This window comes from Macrobrachium rosenbergii, chromosome 48, assembly GCF_040412425.1.
Source record: "Macrobrachium rosenbergii isolate ZJJX-2024 chromosome 48, ASM4041242v1, whole genome shotgun sequence".
Taxonomy (NCBI): domain Eukaryota; kingdom Metazoa; phylum Arthropoda; class Malacostraca; order Decapoda; family Palaemonidae; genus Macrobrachium; species Macrobrachium rosenbergii.
The window spans coordinates 8,753,002-8,768,001 of record NC_089788.1 but is presented as its reverse complement, the minus strand read 5'-3'; the positions used below and the strand labels follow the sequence as shown (position 1 = coordinate 8,768,001).

The 15,000-nt window shown below is 36.3% G+C and overlaps 2 protein-coding genes across 2 annotated transcripts in view; one reads left to right on the top strand and one right to left on the bottom strand.

Annotated features, from left to right (window-relative positions):
- Positions 1-15,000, top strand: part of LOC136831244 (tetratricopeptide repeat protein 1-like) — a 234,660-nt gene that overhangs the window by 21,460 nt on the left and 198,200 nt on the right. The window lies entirely within an intron of this gene.
- LOC136831640 (uncharacterized) lies at positions 9,802-14,268 on the bottom strand. Its single transcript, XM_067092271.1, has 3 exons — positions 14,152-14,268; positions 12,347-12,415; positions 9,802-11,612 (listed from the first exon to the last, which is right to left on the bottom strand). The coding sequence occupies exons 1-3, from the start codon at positions 14,266-14,268 to the stop codon at positions 9,993-9,995; spliced, it is 1,806 nt and encodes a 601-aa protein (XP_066948372.1). The 3' UTR covers positions 9,802-9,992.

The window sequence follows — 15,000 nt, the reverse complement described above, 5'->3', positions numbered from 1 at the left end:
TCATATTCTTTCTTCCATCTGACTTTCCACCCTCTCTAACAATTGTATCATAGTGCATCTGCGAGGTTTCCCTCCTGTTACACCTTTCAAACCTTTCTACTCTCAATTTCCGTTTCAGCGCTAAATGACCTCATAGGTCCCAGCGCTTGGCCTTGGGCTAAAATTCTACAGTATATTCCTTTGACGTTTTTTGTTATATAATAAGAAAGGACTGGTTTCGTTTCAGTCCCAGGTTATTGCCGCTGTTATTTCTTTTGTTAGGAGCAGTATCTTTTGTTTATTCATCGAGTGATTTAAGTAGAATTAGTATTATTCCAAATTCTCGTTATCCCTAATTTAAAAAAAAAATCACAGTAGGTTGCAAGAAAAATAGATGCTGTATTGAAGAAATGGAGAATGGTAGGAAATGAATAAAAAAAGTAATCTTGCTTCCGTCATCAGGGATCATTTGTATATTATATTATATTATATATTATATATATATATATATATATATATATATATATATATATATATATATATATATATATATATATATATATATATATAAAATTCAACATGACGGTGAGGCTATCCCTCAGCAGTACAAAACCAGGCGGCGTGGAAGTAGACAGCATGAAACATAATTCACTTTATTCCTTATACAGCGACGTTTCGAGACCAATGTCTCATCATCCAGGCTAAAATCAAAGATAAAAACTGATAAGCAATACAGCATAACAAATTATTTTTGTTGACACGCAAAATACATTGAATAAAGTAAGGCAAAGTAAGATACATCGTTGAAATAAAAATCACGCTACAAGAAAAGAAACATATTTAAAGTTAAGAGTAGTTAAAAGGCACCTTGTCTCAACGGAGTTCAGTTGCTGTATAGAAAATGCACCGAAAGTAAACAAGAAGAAGGGCGTGGTTTAAGCTATGTACAAGGGAACAGATGAAGAGTGGTTGTTTAAGGTGGGAACTAGTTTCTTTATAGCTAGAGATTCTAATATTGGAAGGTGGTGCTCATATGGGCTTGATAATAATATCTTTCAAGATATTATTTTAATCGTAACCATCTCAAATGTCAGATTCCCCAAAAAGTTTATATTTTCGATTTTTTTTTTTCCCAGTTTTTCCCTCCCTGGCTTTTTTACTTCTCCATTTTCAGTCGTTCCTCATTCTACGTAATTTTTTTTATTCGCTGATTATATTATTAAATATGAAATGTATTTATGTAAATATACCGATGACCAGATTTTATTTAAGGTGTTTCAATATTTCTTATGTTAAGTGCCGCATGAATAAACATTGGCTTGCTATTCTATGACAGTCCCATAGTAATATTAAAGGTTCCATTTTTGATGTTTGATAAAAAATTTTGTAAGTTTTCTCTTTCTGATTGCGTAAGTTCTCCTCCGTGCGTATACATTGCATTTTCACGGTAGCTGGTTTAAACATTATCTATTCTTGTTTTGCAATATGACCTAGAGTGGGTTTTTTTTTTTTTTTTATTTATTTTTTTTTTATTTTTATTTTTTTTTTGAGTATGCACCGAACATTTTGGACGTTTTATCAAAAGTATCGTGTTAATTATTACGCCTTTGACATTGCACGGAATTTATTTCTGGTGCATTGCTGGATTATGATATCTAGGTATATTCTTGCGAGAAGGGAAATGTGTCACGTACTGATGTAGGTATTTGGAGTAAGTCAGTAAGCCAGTAGAGTTTAATATCACACACACACACACACACACACACACACACACACATATATATATATATATATATATATATATATATATATATATATATATATATATATATATATATATATATATATATATATACAGTATATATTATATAAAATCCACGTCAGGAGGTGAGTGAAAACCGGGACTGTGAAGTTGAAAATGTAGAATAAACTACGAAAGTACTTGTTCAAAGTCCCGGTTTTCACTCACCTTCTGACATGGATTTTATAATATTCTCAAGCACGCGCCCGTTCGTGCTGCATTGATATATATATATATATATATATATATATATATATATATATATATATATATATATATATATATATATATATATATATATATATATATATATATATATATATATATATATATATATATATATATATATATATATATATATTCATAAATATTAAGCACAAATAACACTTAATATCGAATATACTTTGCCTTGGGAGTAACTTACGCCCAAGGAAATTATAACTGATAGGTGCATCTACCCCGGCGAGTATTCATACATGCATACATACATACATATATTAACGATGAAAGAAAAGGCTGAAGCTATTGATTTGAATTGTCTGCGTGCTACATGTGGCTTAAGAGGAACTGAAAGGGTGAGAAATGTGGAGACATGTAGATGAAAGAATAAATCGGTGTCTTTTGAGACGATCTGTCACCGAAAGAATAGCGGGTGACACGAATTTGAACTGAGTTTATAGTCGGTAAGTTTGAAGAGGAAGAAGTAGGAATGGAAGCAGAAAATCCTGGACAGATGGGGGTACAAGAAGTGTGGAAAGAAAGGACCTCCAACGATTTATTAGAAAATCATAATAGCTTTGTGAATTTTCAGATGCATCGTGTAATATTCCCTACGTTCATTTTAATTGCGTTTTGTGAGGCCTCTTGAGTAACTATTTTTTTTTTCTCCCTCTCTCCAGAACATAATTGAATCAGCACTCATTTCCTGGAGTAGAAATAAATGTCTTTAATTTCTCATATTTCTTGCACGCAATTGCATCGCTTTTTGTAAGGTACTCTGAGGCTCTAACTTATTATAGTAAATATACCTGAAAATTATTCACTTTACAGTTATTATTTGAGTAGTAGAACATCACCTCCTGTTCATCATCATTCATGATGAAATGTAGATGATGTCTTTTCCGGGTAACCCCCTCTTTGAAAAAAGACCAGGAAGTGTCAGTGGCAAAATCCCCCTCCCCCTCCAACTCCTTTTTGCTGGCGTTACCTTCTCAGGAATGCTAACGACCCGCTGTTTCGGGAAATATTGAAAAAGCATCCCTCCACACCCTGAATTTGGCAGGTGCAACCGAAATACGTCACGTCACTGGAATGCGGGTCTTTTTAATTTACTATCCGTTCCAGGGACCGCGAGTCATCGTTTCTCTCAAATATCTTTCAAACTAATTGTTTGATCGAAATGTTACTTTGACACAGTGTACAAGACGCCTCCCGCTAATTTTTTTGGTAATATGTTACATTGTCAAATGGTTTTATTAAGACGTTTACTCTTGACTTACATGGTGTTGCCAAGCATCGGCAAACTATGCATTCGAACGTCCTTTATCCCCATCCCGTCCCTCCCCCTCCCTTCCCCTCCTCATCCCTCCCTCAACCCACTTTCCTGGCCTCCCCATCTCCGCCCCTCCTTTCCTGTCTATGGGGGATAGCGGACGTTCGACTGAGTAGATTAGTCCTGCTGACTCATGCGACTTTCCCTTTAAAAGTCAAGAGTAGGCTAAACGCCTTAACTAACACCATTTGCCAATGCACTATATTAGCAAAAATTAGCAGGAGGCGTCTCGTACAGTGTCAAAGTACCAATTTGATCAAATAATTAGTTTGAAAGATTTTTGAGAAAAACGATGACTTGCGGTCCCTGAAATGGAGAGTAGTTTGAGGTAATCCTTTTCATTTCATCTTTTAATTAATTTTAATGTAATTGCTTATATTTGTTTTGGTGGGAAGTGTTTTTGGTATGCATGTCTTTTTTTCAATTTGAGGGGTATTTTACTAAGCATATTTTTCTCGACTTTCGTTTGCGGCATTAATTCATCATGTAATAAGTTCATTTTTGCCTCTTTCACGACTAACATAATTTGGGAGGTACCTCTTAAATAATCATTAAAAATTGAATGTGTGTCTTTTGAAATAGTTGTTTTATTTTGTCTTGAAAAAATAACACAATAAATAATTTTGTCGATAACTAATGTTAGTTCCTAGATTTTTTAAAATTTTACTTTATCAAATTTTACTTTTCAAATATATAACGCCAACATGGCCCAAACAATTCATATATAAATATTCAGAAATTCGAGACGGGGGGTTTCTCGCAAGTCATACGGCATTTGATAGCCTCTAAATTCGGTGACTTGCCGAACGAAACTGAGTGACTTTCTTATCATTCATCATTGTTTGGATAATGACTTTAACGGTATTTTTTTTAGCAAGTTTACAGGACGTATACCTGTAATTTTCTTGTCGGATTTCAGTGTCGTTACGAGATTGTGATTGAAACCGCTGATAATCCTTTTGATGTTCGATATGACAAAAGTAATATTAGGGGTTTCAGTCCTTTCCCATGCCCCGTAGGGGGGTAGTGCCGTCAGTGTACCTCATGGGGTGCACTGCAGGCATTACTTAAGGTTCTTTGCAGCGTCCCTTCGGCCCCTAGCTTTTACTGTACCTTCTTTCATATTCTCTTTCTTCAGTCTTACTTTCCACCATCTCCTAACAGTTGACTCATAGTGCAACTGCGAGGTTTTCCTCCTGTTACACCTTTCAAACCTTTTTACTGTCAATTTCTGTTTCAGCACTGAATGACCTCATAGGGCCCAGTGCTTGGCCTTTGGCCTAAATTTTATATTCAATTCAGTTCAGTTCCTTCCCTGTGTTTAATTATTTTATTTATATATTTATATATCTATTTGTTTATTTATCTATCAAGGCGTTCATTACAGATCGAGTGTAACTTTTGATCTAAAAATAAATATTTTTGGATTTTTCTTTAAACAGATTTTCCCTTTTTTTTTTTTTTTTTAGCAAGTCAAGACATACTCAGTGATTTATGGCAATCGAATTCGTAATGCGTATCCGGTATTCTCTTCTCCCCCCCCCCCCCTTGGTATTGTGTAACCAAATTCTACTCCTTTTCAGTTTAAGTTGGTTGCTGATTTATTTTATTACATGAATTGACTACTGTATATATATATATATATATATATATATATATATATATACTGTATGTATGTATATATATATATATATATATTGCATGTATATATATATATATATATATATATATATATATATATATATATATATATTGCATGTATATATATATATATATATATATATATATATATATATATATACAGTAGTCAATTTATGTAATAAAATAAATCCACAACCAACTTAAACTGAAAAGGAGTAAAATTTAGTTACACAATATACCAAGGGGGGAAAAGAGAATACCGGATACGCATTACAATTCTGACTGACAAAAATCACTGAGTATGTCTTGACTTACAAAATAATAAAAAAAGTGAAAATCTGTTTAAAGAAAAATCCAAATATGTATGTATATATATATATATATATATATATATATATATATATATATATATATATATATATATATATATATACTCTATGTATGTGTTTATATATGTATATATATATGCTATGTCACCAAATAGCGTGTGACAATATATTCAGGTAAGGCCACAGAAAAAATTAAAGAAAGGAGTACCAAGCGCTTTAGTGTTATTTCAGCACTTTTTGTTTTTTTTAGGTACAATGCTAAAAACACGGAGAATATCGGGCAAAGTAAAAATAAAAGCTGAAATAAATGAACACACAAATATTCAAAATCCGGTTAAAAATGTGTTGAAATGACACGAAAGCGCTTATACTCCATATATATATATATATATATATATATATATATATATATATATATATATATATATATATATATATATATATATATATATATATATATATATATATATATATATATATATATATATACACACAAAGAGTCAGTGGTAACGATGATGATACCTTTGCTTTTGAAAGGCGGTTGTTGTTATTACCAACGAATTTGATGTTCATCTTTAGTCCCATAAATCGGGCTGGATCCCGGTCAATCAACGGACTTGCGTCACATTTAAGAAGGATATAGGCTGAACCACTTAGGTACATGAGGTTTGCATGTGTTCCAGCCTATATCCTTCTTAAATGTGACGCAAGTCCGTTGATTGACCGGGATCCAGCCCGATTTATGGGACTAAAGATGTACATCAAATTCGTTGGTAATAATAACAACCGCCTTTCAAAAGCAAAGGTGGTCATCGTTACCACCGACTCCTTGTCAATTAATTAGAAATGTGCTATTAACTCTGTATGGCAATGATCTGCAACAAATTTAAAGTAAAAAATAGAGAGAGAGAGAGAGAGAGATTAGTAGTGTAAAACGAACTCTGTTTCGTGTTTAGTAGACACCCCACTCCACTCTTTGTCATCCTCCACGTGTATTTTGCAACCTATATTTTCGCGTATACTGACTGCTTTGTAAAGCCGATGTCCACATATATCTGTAGCGTTCGATCTCAGAGCTCTTTCTTTTCTCTCTTTTACAAATCCTTCTGAAAATAGCTCTACTCTTTTTGCCTTTGAGAATCAGACTTATCGTCTTTCTTGGGAATCAAGCCTCGTATTTCTGCACTCATTTTACTTTTTCTGGTGTTCTTGTGGCCTGGGCTAAATAAACGTATTAGGTTCACTGTTTCCGCTGCTTATCTCTTAACAACCAACTTGAATGACAATCTTCCTGCGTCTCATTACCTCAGCGAATACTCTCAAGAAGTCGAATGAAGCTCAAGCATATCCTCCCACTCCCTGTTTGGTGAGAGGATTAGGCGCGAAGTCAAACGAGTAGCCTTCCTCCCACCCCCTGTGTTTTGCAAGCGGATTCCCAAGAGTGTTTACGTGCGCGATTATAACGGCCACACGCAATGAACTATTCACAGAGACCTGGTGAATACGCCGAGTAGATGCCGTCTATTTTCGTATACGTGGTTCGTCTCTAGGTGTTGTTATCTCGATACGGTTTCCTTGCGCCGCTTTGCGTGAGCTCAAGCACCGTCGTGGACGTTCAAGGACGGTGCTCTTGAAGACCCCAGATTAAGAAAAAGACGATTGATATGAACGGCATGCAATGCACGGCCGTGATGGTGGTGGTTTTGATGACTGATTTGGTGGGACCGTTTTCTTGGACGTTTTTTTGTTGTCGTCGTTGATTATATGTCACTTATATTAGCATGGGTGTTTTTCACCATCTTTAGTTGTTACGCTGTGTATCCCTCATTTTTAAAAGATTTTGTTTTTACACCTAAACGGCATAGTTGTAAAGTACGCATATATGCGATCAGTTGATACAAGCGTCGTCTTACCAGCAAGAATCCAGAGATAGATTGCAGTTGGGGGAGAAATAACGTGGGCTCTTTTCACGGAAATCCATTAGGTCTGTGTAGGACTAAGCAGTGAATTAGGCACCTCGTAGTTAGCAAAGTCATTCAAGAATAATAAAAACTGAAAGAAAAATTAAGGAACGTCCCCTCGTAAAGGTAAGGCGCCAGAAGGTGATGCATTGCAGTTTTCAATAAATGTTAAGGGGAAGCCGATGACTTGTTTATCTGTCTGGATGTAAATCATATAAACGAATGATCTATAGTTTATGTGTGTATATATATATATATTATAAATATACACACATAATGTATACATATACATACGGTATATATTTATGTATACATTGTGTATATATATATATATATATATATATATATATATATATATATATATATATATATAGAAAGAGAGAGAGAGAGAGAGAGAGAGATCTTTATCATTTACCCACCAAATGAAGTGTTAAAATTGTAATTTAACCTAAACTGATCTAAGCAACCTTAACCTGCCACCAGTTACAGTGCGGCTGCTTCCCCCACCCCCATCCATCACCCCAACCCCGAATTTTCAAAAATTACTCAAAAGGTAGGAGTGAGATATATTTAAAAAATAATGTCGAGTTAAACAAAGCTAACATTACTCGCAGAATGCAAACTTATAATAATCGAAAAACTCCCAGCGCTTTGCAATTATTGTCTCGCTTTCTGCGTAGTTTGTATAACAATAAACTTTCCGTAGTGATTTAGGGAAGAACGGTTGAAGGACGGTAAAATGGTGACGCCCCGTAGGTACATGACTTGCTGTTTGCTTGCGTACTTTTCTCTCGTCATTTTTCATTTATTGTATGTAAGAAATTCTTTTCGGTCTTAGTATTAAAGGTAAGAATGTAAGATTTTTTCTTTTCTGTTGTGTGAGTATAGTATATCGTCCGTAAACATTGGGAATCTATTTCTGTATTCCAAATGAGCGGAACAATGTGCATATTGATTGTAATCTGTTTTCCCGGTATTTCACATACTTTGTCCCATAGCTTGGCCGTCGTTATGCATTACCTTGTATTTCCGTGATCTCCAGCATGTCTAGAGAACTATTGTCAACATTACCAATAAGTTTTATAAGTTCGCACAAATTATTCTGTCCATCCTTTAACTTTCACCCATTTCCTTACTGCTTTTAATGTTCTTGATCGTTACATTTTTCCTTTTCTTAGTCACCAACGACTTCTTTTGAGACCCATCATGTTTTTCACTGCATTTTAAGTCAGTGATTACTAACTATCTTTTTTAATTTCACCTTTACTAGTTCTGCACTTTAATCTGTGTGACCTATCATCTGTCATTCATATAGTCCTTCCTTTTGTTAAGTCATTACTTTTTGTGATTGCTTAACAAATTTAGTTTGCCAACGTTAGACTGTTTTTCCCTGTGTGCATTCATGTTACTTATTTATTTCTATTTCGAACAAATTGTTGTCTCTCAGTTTTAATTTCGTAAAATTCAATAAGGTACTGGGCTGCCGTATGAAAGAAAACGGACTCTTCGACCACGATAGAAAATTAGTCGTACATAGTTGTAAGGTATACCATGTAAACCTGTGCTTTTTTTTTTTTTTAGCGGTAAGTTATATACTATCCGTATAGATAAAGTTTGAGTAGAGATAAATACTAGTGATTCAAGACGCAACTGAAAGTGATATTTGGTGAAATCAACTTCTGCTTGACCAGTATTTAAGTGGTTCATGTAATTTGTAAAAAATGCCATAGTAGTAAAGCTAGATACACTTACTGTAAATCTGCAAGCGTTATTAATTATCGGCAAATAATGGTATTCTGTTTTTTCATAATTTGATTATGCTGTTGCAATTAGAATGCTTGAGGAAGCTTTTTAAGACACCAGAATGCTTTTTTAAAAGTTATTTAACTAATTGAAAAAGGTTTTGGATCGCCCATTTACTGCTTCTTGCGTGTTTTAATTTATACATTTGTTTATTTATTTATTTACAAGGTTATAAAACATAGATTTTAATCGTCTTTATTTCGTATCTTAACATACATTCGTTATGTACATATACAAGGTTAATATTAACAACTTACTTTGCATACACAGTATAGGAACAGAGATCTAGACATCCACACTCCACAGAGACGCGTGTGTAACAATTTCGCCTAAAGGTTTTTGAAATTGTGTATTGAAGAGCGGTGGTTGAAAGCCTTAATCTTTTTATCTTTTTTTATTTATGTTTTTGATACTTTCAATGGCATGAAAGTACTTTGAACTTTGTAGATGGATACAGATGAGACTTGCTTTAATGTAAGCTATTCTTTAGTATGTCCCTACGTAAGGGAGTTACTTTGTAAAGTAAGCTTTATCTTAAAGATCGGCATGTGGCAATATATATATATATATATATATATATATATATATATATATATATATATATATATATATATATATATATATATATATATATATATATATATATATATATATATATAATACATATTTGTATAAGGTAAAGAATTTATTGAGAAATATCCATTATTCCGAAATGTTCTTACAACTGATTTTATGTCTGCTCCTTTATGTAAGGCATATTTCGTTATAGGCTATTCATTTACATAGAGATCTTTGAGACAAGACTGCTTTTATAAGTGAAACTTACTCGACACCTTAAACTACGGAATTACTGTACCTATACAAGCTTTGAACTTTCGGAATGTTTTTATTATTTTAAGATATTTTTTCTTTTGTTTCTGCTTATCTTAGTATCTTATGGGAGGCTTCGAAGGGTGGGGAAGCGGGGAGTAGGTCGGTTGTGGATAGTACACCCCATTGTAGGTCTTCTGTGGCTTTGTTAGCGGTTCGTTCTTCCCTGATTGGTGTTCTTCAAGGCCCTGTGGGGGCTCTTTGTGTTTATTTGCGTTGATGGGACCTTTTCGTGAGGGTGGATGGATGGCTCCTTTTTGCGTGGAAGCATGAACTAGGTCCTTTTGTGTAGGTGTGTGGATGGATTCTCGAAGTGGACTGAGGAGTGCTTTCCTTGTGAATTTGGCAGTTGTGGGTGGATGGGTGGGTTTTGTGGGTGTTGGTGGGTGGATAGGTGCTTTGTGTGTGGGTGGATGGAGAGGTGCTTTGTGTGTGGGCGGAGGGATAGGCGATTTGTACGTGGGTGGATGGAGAGGTGCTTTGTATGTGGGTGGAGGGATAGGTGCTTTGTGGGTGGGTGGAGGGATAGGTGCTTTGTACGTGGGTGGATGGAGAGGTGCTTTGTATGTGTGTGGATAGCTAGGTGCTTTGTGTGCAGGTGGATGGGTGGGAACTTTGTGTGTGGGTGGATGTATAGATGCTTTGTGTGTGGGTGGATGGATAGGTACTTTGTGTGCAGGTGGGTGGATAGGCACTTTGTATGGAGGGGAGTGGACCGGATCTTTATAAGGAGGAGGGAGACTATGGCCTTCATAAGGAGGAAGGTGAACATGACTTTTGTAAGGAGGTGGAGGTGGGGGAGGAGGAGGAGGAGGAGGAGGAGGTGGTGGTGGAGGAGGATGTCCTTTATATGGGGGTGGATGATGGGGATCCCCGTGTATGTGGGAATGGATGGGTCCCTCATGTGGATGTGGGTAAGGATATGAAGTGAGGTGTGGGTAATGGGGACTTGCATGTGGTGGTGCCGGATGAGAATGAGGATGAGGTCCCTTATTGGGTGGTTTGAATGGATGAGGCGGGTGATGGGGATGGTGTGGCGGCGGATAGTGTGGCCCGAGTGGGTGTGGATGATCATGATGATGAGGATGATGATGTGGTGGATGGTGAGGATCTGGATGATGGTGAGGCTCTGGATGATGAGGACCTGGATGATGTGGTGGGTGATATGGAGGTGGAACGGGCCTTGGTAAATGTGACTCGTGATGATGAGAGTGGGCTGGGTACAGTGGCCTGTAAGGAGTTGCGTAGGGATTTGGTTGTTTGTGAGGTTGGGCTTTTGCGGTACCCTTGGAAGACTTCGGCTTCGGCAAGACGGATGAGGTCCGCCCTTTGGGCGGCTGGGTTGCTTCGTAGGGCGCAGTCGTTTCCTCGGTGAACAAGGCCTTGAAGGGCGTCAGTGGGTGCTTGTAAGGGGGCGGCGCCGGATGGTGTGGGTATGGAGTCGGTTTGTAACTAGACTTAGGACTCGGGTACTTCGCCCCTCCCTCATAAGTGATAACCGGGTGATACCCCGTTTCGTCGGCTGTGTAGGTCACGACCTGCGTGCGGCCATCGGGAAGCAACACCCGATACTGCCCTGTCGTCTTGGAGCCCTGGCGGGATTCCTGGTGCCCGAAGTCGTTCCCGCTGGCATCGTCCTTCACTGCGTAGGAGAAGTCGTAACTGGCAGCGGGTTCCTGCGCGAAAAGAAAGGCTCGGAGTAGCGGGGGTTATGGGTTCAGTGAGGCTGATCTTTGATTCTCGTGGAGGTGTTATTTTCTTTATCTGTTGTGTTCTTGTATTTGCTGATAGATGCTTTGGTGAGTTAAATGTTACACACACACACACACACACACACACACAAACATATATATGTAAATATATAAATTCGCATGTATGTATAAATATATTATATAAACAATTTTATATATATATATATATATATATATATATATATATATATATATATATATATATATATATATATATATATATATATATTTGTTTGTGTACTGCTATCTGTATAATAATAAATTTGGTTTTCTTGTTTTTGATAATTTATATATATTGGTTAAAGAAAAATGGCATCAGATAATCGACCCTACATCATTAAAAAGTTCATATATAAAATGAGTCACTATCTCGTGCACTTTATGAACATCAATCGCCTTTGCATCGCAGACGTTTGGATGTGATGATCCCTAGCTTACTTTTATTATGTTTGCTTCGGTCGGACAAGTGACTGGTGAAAGCTATTTAAAATACTCTTGTAGTCATTTTCTGCAATTTCAGTCATTTCTGTAATTTTGGGCATTTTTGATCATTTCAGTCATGGCTTTTTGAAACGGGAATTTATGCACGCGAAGATACAATTCTAAATCTATTCAGCATAACACTTTGAATACCAATGGAAATTCAACTCTAAACTCACCTTGGCATAAGGCTCAGGATGGTGCACAGCGATGGCTCCAGCCACGAGGATATGTAGTGCAGCCGCCACCTGACGGAAAAGAGACACAAATAAATAACTTATTGAAGCTTCTTCCAAATCCAGGTGCCGGAGAAGAGAGAGAGTAGTCAGGGACAAAATGACAGATTAGGGAAACAAAACGCCCCCAGTAATTGACAGGCAATGGTGAGTTCAAAGTATCCCTGTGTACTTAGATGATTTTCATTGGCGACCCACTGAGGTAAGCAGTAAGGCATAGAATGCATTTGATTTAGTTAACAGCTAAGTACTTGGTCACTTAAATAAGATGTTTAATTGCTTAAATAAAAATAGATACGAAAAGTTTAAAGGCAAATCTAGGCAATTACTCTAGGTCTAAGCAGTTACTCTAGGGAGGAAATTAAATAGAACATAAAAGAAGCAAAGGTGTCATGATGCTCCCTGAAGAGAAGGTAGACCTATGTCAATGGAACGAGAATTTTCAGGTTGTTGAATATAGAGAATAAAAGATAGCAAGCTCTGAATAATGAAGGAGTGGAAGGAACTTGTGCAAATGACTTTCATGTACATGACACGAGATAGTGTATGCAAGACAGAATTATTTACAAGAGAGAAGTTAGTCTCGCATTACTGATGAGCCCTCAGTGTGGGTGATGAGAGTTGCAGGGCGGGGGCAATGTTTTGGGAATTTCCTGTCCAGGGGGTTCATCATGAATTCAGCATATAAATGCTCATTTGTGCAATGAACGTTTACTTGTCTGTTTTTGTTGGAGCCACCCTTGTTAAAGAAACAGTTTATATATATATATATATATATATATATATATATATATATATATATATATATATATATATAAAACACACACATACATATATATATATATATATATATATATATATATATATATATATATATATGTACTGTATATGTTACATGGAATATGTGAAATCCGGGATTTGTGAAATGACCAATTCGTTTAGGAACATTTGATCCACAAGGGCTGGTACTAAACATGGCGAAACAGTGATTCATCTACACTGTTTCGCCATGTTTAGTGCTAGCCCCTGGGGGTTTAAATGTATTTCGCCGTGTGTAGTACTAACCACTGGGAGAGCAAAATGTTTAAGTGAATTTGATCCCCCAGGGGCTAGTACTAAACACAGCGAAACAGTGCAGATGAATCACTGTTTCGCCGTGGATTCCACATATTCCTGTAACACACACACACGTGTGTGTGTGTGTGTGTATATATATATATATATATATATATATATATATATATATATATATATATATATATATATATATATATATATATAACACACATACTCACATACATAAGTATACGTATACATACTTACATAAATCATGCATACACTATCTACTTCTCCCAGTATGTATATATATACATTTCGATCTTCACTTACCCCGAGGAGCTGCTATGGCCGTAGTGAACGGTTCATTAAAGTAATTGAGCACTTAACTGTTAACTAAATTATATGCATTCCTAGCCTTGGTGCTTACGTCAGTGGGTCGCCACTGAAAAGCATTGAAGCAAATGGCGGCTACTTTAGGTTCACCAATGCCTGTTTCGTTTACCTAATAATAACATTTGCTGTTTTGACTAAATCCTCTGAATGAACTGTGGAAACATGAAGATGATAACTGGAGGAATGTTAGCAGTGAAGATGGCTAAAGAAAGGGAAGGTTGAAAATGTAGGTTATGTCATTTATGAAAATCAATCACACACAATTATTTTTTTTTATATTATGTTATCTTCCTGACTTTTCGGGTTATAACTTCGCTTTCAGTGGCGAGTTGAAACTGATTTTCCTCATTCTTCACTGAGCAGAGCTTCGATAATGGCAACTCAACAGTCCCACGATAAGGGAACCGCCCCATCGCCAAAAGCAAAAAAAGATAAAAAAATAAAAAAAACACAAGTAAAAAATGCGCCGAAGATTCTTTGGCGCAATCGAGTTTTCTGTACAGCCGCTACAGCGTATAATGAAGGCCACCGAAAATAGATCTATCTTTCGGTGGTCTCGGTATAAAGCTCTGCGAGCCGCGGCCCATGAAACTTTCATCCACGGCCCGGTGGTGGCCTATCCTATATCGTTGCCAGAAGCACGATTATGGCTAACTGTAACGTTAAATGAAATAAAAACTACTGAGGCTAGAGGGCTGCAATTTGGTATGTTAGATGATTGGAGGGTGGATGATCAACATACCAATTTGCAGCCCTCTAGCCTCTGTAGTTTTTAAGATCTGAGGGCGGATAGGAAAAGTGCGGACAGAATAAAGTGCGGACGGACAGACATAGCCGGCACAATAGTTTTCTTTTACAGAAAACTAAAAAAACTTACATACCGACCAAGCAAATTACAGTCAACGGATTGCTTTCAGATTGCTCTAGAATTAACCCCAAGTTGAGGTAAGAGGAGAAATAAAAGGAAAAACTATGTTGAAATCTGTGTAGAGTAGACATTCCCGTACAATTATTCTTCTAACCTTTGCTTTCTGTTAGGAGAGGCTGAGCGTAATTTGACGATAACATGTGGTGATCGAAACTGATTCAGCAGTTTAAAAATCCTCTCTGATTTTAATCTGTATTATCCTCCGGACTTCATCCCT

What these genes read in the sequence shown, in the direction of transcription:
- LOC136831640 (XM_067092271.1), bottom strand. Translation starts at nt 14,268, where the DNA reads ATGGGGCGGTTCCCTTATCGTGGGACTGTTGAGTTGCCATTATCGAAG. An exon ending in GCGAAGTTATAACCCGAAAA is followed by an intron (nt 12,416 to 14,151) that starts GTCAGGAAGATA and finishes CTTTTCCGTCAG; the next exon opens with GTGGCGGCTGCACTACATAT. An exon ending in ATCCTGAGCCTTATGCCAAG is followed by an intron (nt 11,613 to 12,346) that starts GTGAGTTTAGAG and finishes CTTTTCGCGCAG; the next exon opens with GAACCCGCTGCCAGTTACGA.